Source organism: Pundamilia nyererei, unplaced genomic scaffold (genome assembly GCF_000239375.1).
Source record: "Pundamilia nyererei isolate P.nyererei 1_Seehausen unplaced genomic scaffold, PunNye1.0 scaffold00007, whole genome shotgun sequence".
NCBI classification, from domain to species: Eukaryota; Metazoa; Chordata; class Actinopteri; order Cichliformes; family Cichlidae; genus Pundamilia; species Pundamilia nyererei.
Window position 1 is genome coordinate 5082133 of NW_005187408.1, and position 6397 is coordinate 5088529.

General features: G+C 41.3%; 1 protein-coding gene across 1 annotated transcript in view; it reads left to right on the forward strand.

Moving 5' to 3' along the window:
- Positions 1 to 4721, forward strand: part of LOC102210674 (fms related receptor tyrosine kinase 3) — a 9263-nt gene extending 4542 nt beyond the window's left edge. The window contains exons 11-24 of the mRNA XM_005722631.1: positions 301 to 415; positions 496 to 701; positions 794 to 897; positions 980 to 1115; positions 1749 to 1853; positions 1934 to 2044; positions 2293 to 2449; positions 2554 to 2666; positions 2780 to 2919; positions 3220 to 3342; positions 3435 to 3546; positions 3634 to 3733; positions 3950 to 4055; positions 4154 to 4721. Of these exons, the coding sequence (XP_005722688.1) occupies positions 301 to 415; positions 496 to 701; positions 794 to 897; positions 980 to 1115; positions 1749 to 1853; positions 1934 to 2044; positions 2293 to 2449; positions 2554 to 2666; positions 2780 to 2919; positions 3220 to 3342; positions 3435 to 3546; positions 3634 to 3733; positions 3950 to 4055; positions 4154 to 4372 (1847 nt within the window). The 3' untranslated portion in view covers positions 4373 to 4721. The remainder of the gene's footprint in view (positions 1 to 300; positions 416 to 495; positions 702 to 793; positions 898 to 979; positions 1116 to 1748; positions 1854 to 1933; positions 2045 to 2292; positions 2450 to 2553; positions 2667 to 2779; positions 2920 to 3219; positions 3343 to 3434; positions 3547 to 3633; positions 3734 to 3949; positions 4056 to 4153) is intronic.
- The last annotated feature ends 1676 nt before the right edge of the window (positions 4722 to 6397 follow it).

Consider the following 6397-nt stretch of genomic DNA (forward strand, 5'->3'; position numbering starts at 1 on the left):
GTCATCATGTAGAAGTGTAAAATTATCCATTCATTCACGTTTTTCATGATCAGTGTAATCATGTGATATGAGGACTGTAATGAACTGTTTCTCAGGACTGTGAAGCTTTGTGATCCACTCATATCAGGAGATTATAAGTTACACCTGGAGGCTGGAGGACAAAAGGAAACAAAGACCATATCAGTGTGTGTTGTAGGTGGGTTAATGTAACCTTTGTTACAGTTTTATTATTACTTAAATTTAATTATCATTTATATTTAAAATGTGAGATTGTTTGAGATCATCTGATTTTTGTTCCAGATGAACCAAAGTTCAACTTCTTGTTTAATAAGGATGATGGTACCCTCGACCTTGAGACTGTCAGTCTGGTGCCAGCAAACTATACCTGGATGTTTTGCTCTAAGTCCAATGACAGGTATGATTACCTGCACAGCCATTCAGCTCAGAGAGCATTTTAGCTCTGATTATTTAAACTCCATTTACTTTGTTTCACAGCTGCAGTGAAACTGACTCATCCTGGGATGAGGTCCCAAATGCATTTCAAATAGATTCTGATGTTTCCTGCTATAAGCAGATCAAGAGCTCAGTGAGCAAAGACGTGTTAAAAGGAGACCAATTCAGGTTTTGTCTGACAAACTCAGTTGGCTCCTGGTGCAAAACCCATTACATGATCACCCCACCTACACCTCAGCCCTCTATTGGTAATAACAAGTCTCATGAATATATTTACTGAAAATATTTGATGAAAAAAAAAATCTAAAAGTTGCTCACATTGTTTTGTTTTGTTTTTTAGGTAAGCCACCTGAGAAGAACTCCTTCCTGCTGACAGTATGTGTGGTTCTGGCTCTGGCTTTGACACTCGCCATCATGGTGCTCACGTATTTTGTCAAAAAGAAGGTAAATATAAATAAGGTGTATCAGCATACATAAAAATGCAAACACACACAAAGACGTGACACCAAACCTTTTGTGTTTCCAGCAGAAACCTCAATATCAGCCTCAGCTTCAGATGATCCAGATGACTGGACCCAGTGATAATGATTACATCTACATCAACTTCAAGGACTTTGAGTATGACAGGAAATGGGAGTTTCCCAGGGAGAACCTTGAACTGGGTATGAAGTACACCAAGTTACAGGGTTAAATATATGCATCAACACATAAAGGCAATGTAAAGTTTTACACTCAGTCAGTAAGAAGAAGTTTAAAAGAACATTTAAATATATGTAAAATTATTGATTTAGCTGCTAGCAGACCTCCGAAACCAAAGAACAAGAAGCCCTTCAAATGGTAGCAAGACGTACTTGAGGGCTTGCAAAAGACTGAAGCAGAAAAAGAGGAAAAAAGTTCTTCTACATAAATGTGTTATCTGTGAAATATTCAGACTTTCCTCTTTTCATTTTTTTATGAAGAGTTTTACCTTTCTGGGCCTCAAAGTGTTGTCTGAACTCAGCAATACACCACGTTTAAAGAGGAAATGTCTCTTTGCCGGAACTTCTAACCAGATAGATATGTGAAACATATGAAGGGGCCCCAACAGGACACCTCTAAGAGGCCACAACTCTTTGGTTTAATTTTGCAGAACAATCATTTGTCTTTAGTTTTTTTTTTTTTAATGGCATAAGCTCAATCTAAAAACTAACTTAATGTGAACACTTTTTTCCCTCATATTTCATGACAACGTGTTGATAAACGTAGTCAATTTAATATACAAAACAGACTTTTGAGTGTTTTTCTGTCCTCCTCAGGTAAAGAACTGGGCTCTGGAGCTTTTGGCATGGTGGTCCAGGCTACAGCTTATGGCATCAAAAAGCCAGGAGTCTCGCAGAAGGTGGCCGTTAAGATGCTGAAAGGTTGGTATTTGTTTCATGAGAAATGCAGAGCGTTAAAAGGGTTTTACCTAAAAGTGCTAATCTTGTACTTGACTCTGCAGAAAAACACCAGACTATGGAGAAGGAGGCTTTGATGTCAGAGCTCAAGATGCTAACTCACATCGGACACCATGCCAACATTGTTAACCTGCTCGGTGCATGCACAGACTCTGGTGCGTTTAACGCAGCAGATCATGCACATGCACAATAGTCATCAAACTTGGGCTCTTTCAGATAATAATAATCATGGATTGGATTTTATATAGCGCTTTTCAAGGCACCCAAAGCGCTTTACAATACCACTATTCATTCACTCTCACATTCATTCAGATGAGACCTACTGCCCTGGTTTCTGATTATTTGATGCTGTATATTAATGTCAAACAGAAGTTTTAAAATAACCTAATTTCCCCTCATCTAGGACCAGTATACCTGATTTTCCAGTACTGCTGCCATGGAGACCTGCTGAATTACTTAAAAAACAACTGTGAACGTTACCACAAGTCTGTCACCGACGCTTTTGACAAAGACCGTTTCAGAAGCCTCTACCACAACCTGCAGCTCAGGAAATGCCCCAGGTGAGACATGTTTCTGTATCAGTGCTGCCTTTTGTTTATTTGTTAAATTGTTCTTTGCAAAGTTGGTTTGGCATTACAGTTGTGTTACATTTGTCTTTTCTCAGTGCGCTGGAAGCACCAGTAGATAATTACGTGCCTATGTACACCACTAACACAAGGGGGCAGGAGGACATCGCGCTCCTTACCATCAACTCTGACGACGTGGACAGCTGTGAAGGTGAGAAATGTGATATAAAGCCAGCAGAGCATACACGTTATCATGGTGAAAAAAACACGTTTAAAAAAAGGTGTATGTGTGAACAGAGGTTGACACACTACTGTGAAATTCAGAACACAATTTATCTGCAGACCCAGAGAGCTTTGAAACCTCAGACGAGCAGACGGAAGACCTGGAAGCCCTGACCTTTGATGACCTGCTGAGCTTTGCCTTCCAAGTGGCAAGAGGCATGGAGTTCCTCTCCTCCAAGAATGTAGGCGGCAAACACCAGACAAACATCTGTCACCTAGCCTCTCTGCAGAAACACATTTAGTCTTTTGTGTTCCTCTGTGTTGATGATTAATTTAGACCTATATTGGCAGACCAAACCTGAAACACCTGTGTTAGTTTCTTAGTTCTTTGCATTTTGTCATAATATATCTATATTTAGGAGATTTGGAATTTTATAAACCGCACAGTTCAAGGGGAAATAATTTAAATATAACTAAAATAAAATTGCATATCCAAATAAATACACAAAACATATGCTGATGACTGCTCCTTTTGTCTGCAGTGTATCCATCGGGACCTGGCAGCTCGAAATGTCTTAGTGACAAACGGCAGGCAGGTGAAAATCGGTGACTTTGGACTCGCCCGGGACATCGACAACGACTCCAACTACGTCGTGAGAGGAAACGTATGTTGGATGATCCTTTGGTCATTTTATATTATTCACTGACTCTTATGTTAATCACTGTGGGTGGGTGACTGAGCCTTGCTGTCTCACAGGTGCGTTTGCCAGTAAAGTGGATGGCTCCTGAGAGCATCTTTCAGGGAATGTACACCATGAAGAGCGATGTCTGGGCTTACGGCATTCTGCTCTGGGAGATCTTCTCACTCGGTAACTTTCACAAACATTAACTCATTGTGAGCAGCACATTCAAAAGATAAACAATCAGTTCTAACGTCTCAATGATGTTTGTCGCAGGTGTCACTCCATATCCGGGCATAAAGGTGGATCATATGTTCTATTCAATGATTGAGAGAGGATTTAAGATGGAGTGTCCATACTATGCCAACGAAACTGTGTAAGTCTCATCTTAAATGTTTCATAAATGTACTAGGTTGTTTTAAGAAAACTATTATTTTAGGATTCAAATAAAGACAGAATCACATTAATACATCAGTAAAAATCAAAAATAATACTCTATTTCTGTTCTGTTTTGAAACTTTAGCTATTCTGGACTTTTAAATATAATTTTTGCTTTTATTAAGTCAGTAGTGTTGTGAATGTTCTTCTGCAGGTACGGGATGATGCACAAGTGTTGGGCCCTGGCTCCTGCTAACCGCCCCTCTTTCTCCAAGTTGGTGTCCTTTCTGTGTGACCTGCTCCTAGACCAAGAGGAGAACGTAGGCCTTAAAGAAAATCTCAATATTTGTGTTAAATTATACTCAAACATATATGTGAATGTAGCAGCGTAATCACTATCAACATTCACTTTTTGCAGCTCTACCAAAACACAATCAATCAGACTTGCAGCGACTACCAGAATGCGTCGACCATCATTGACATGTCTGCCTTGACCAAAGCAAGCGAAGAAAAGAAAACCCAGGCCACCAATGACTACTGTCAAACCTGCGCCACTGAAGAAAAGAGAGCAGAAACATGTGACAGAGACACTGTGGCAGCTGAGAAGGAGCTTCTGAAACCATCCGATGCAGAGTGATCGCCTTTATACCTTTATTTTTATCCGTATATCCAACAGCTTGCATAACAATACTGATAAAATGGTACTAACCTAAGATTTTAGAGTAGAATGTACTTGCTTTATATTATATTCAAGGATAGCAAGCAGTTTTGTTTTTAAAGTTTTAAAGTTTTTTTTTATTTTGTGCAGTTTTTATTGTGCAGCTACAAAATACAATTAATTATGAAACTAAAATATTCAGAGGAATGTACTTTAGAGATGTAGCTATGGAAAAAAGATTTCTCCATTATGTTTATATGAAGACTCAGGAATTTATTACATCCATCCATCCATCCATCCATCGTCATCCGCTTTGTCCGGGGTCGGGTCGCGGGGGCAGCAGCCTAAGCAAAGAGGCCCAGACCTCCCTCTCCCCAGCCACCTCCTCCAGCTTGTCCGGGGGAATACCAAGGCGTTCCCAGGCCAGCCGAGAGATATAATCTCTCCAGCGTGTCCTGGGTCTGCCCCGGGGCCTCCTCCCGGTGGGACATGCCTGGAACACCTCACCCAGGAGGCGCCCAGGGGGCATCCTTGTCAGATGCCCGAACCACCTCAACTGGCTCCTTTCGATGTGGAGCAGCAGCTGCTCTACTCTGAGCCCCTCCCGGATGGCCGAACTTCTCACCCTATCTCTAAGGGAGAGGCCAGCCACCCTTCGGAGGAAGCTCATTTCTGCCGCTTGTATCCGCGATCTCGTTCTTTCGGTCACTACCCACAGCTCGTGGCCATAGGTGAGGGTAGGGACGTAGATCGACCGGTAAATTGAGAGCTTCGCTTTTACACTCAGCTCCCTCTTCACCACGACGGACCGGTGCAACGTCCGCATTACTGCAGCTGCTGCCCCAATCCGTCTGTCGATCTCCGGCTCCCTTCTCCCCCGAGATACTTGAACTCCTCCACTTGGGGCAGGAACTCATCCCCGACCCGGAGTGGGCACTCCACCCTTTTCCGGCTGAGAACCATGGCCTCAGATTTGGAGGTGCTGATCCTCATTCCCGCTGCTTCACACTCGGCTGCGAACCGTTCCAGTGCGAGCTGGAGGCCTTCACCCGATGAAGCCAACAGAACCACATGTTGCATATATTTTGTTATACATGGCAATGTAACGTCTATGTTTTTTTGAATGCATTTATACACCAGCAGAGAATGCAAGCATTATATTTTTTGTACACATTTATTTTTTTCATAATAAACTTTCTTTATATATTTTACTGGAACTTTTACACTATATTACATTTTATCTACAGCATTTTATGTTCCAGCATTACACCTGCAATAAAATGTACTTTAAATAAAGAAACTAATTTGGCCATGCCTGGTGTTTCCTCGGCTGTTTTATTCGAGTCTTGTCAAAGAAATAACAATCAGAATTTTTTTTCATAAGCATTTCACAGGAAAATACTTTTTATATATACAAATTGTATTTTTCTCTTTAATGGTTTTGTGTTATACTAGAGTACAACACATTTGAGTGAAAACAAACTGTGCCTGACTTTACAAATTAAGATTTGTTGGAAAAACCACTGATCAGGTACTAAAATCTGATGTTCCTAAGCTGTGGTCTGTGTCCTCTTCCCCCAGGACTGTGAGGCCAAGCGCAGCTCCAGTGTCATCATTAAATATGTGATGAGCATGATCATCAGCCTTCTGACAGAATAGTGTTTTTCTTAACAACCTTGCCCTGATTGTAAACAAGACTGAGGAGCTGACTGTGGGTTTCAGGGTGAATAGGGAAGAGCATGCCCGCTTTTACATCAACTGAGCTCCAGTGGAGCAGGTCAGCGAGTTTAAGAGCCCCAGCTTTCTGAGGTCCTTGCACAGCAGCTCCATTCAAAGTATCCTGCTGTATCATCAGGTTTGGAAGCTGCACTGTAGAGGAATGCAACGCTCATCAGAGATTTTACTTATTTATTTATTTGCTCTTTTGCCAGACATATGCACTTTTATTTTCGAGTTTTACACATATCTAAAATATGGTATCTTATTTTGTGGAGCTCTGTAACA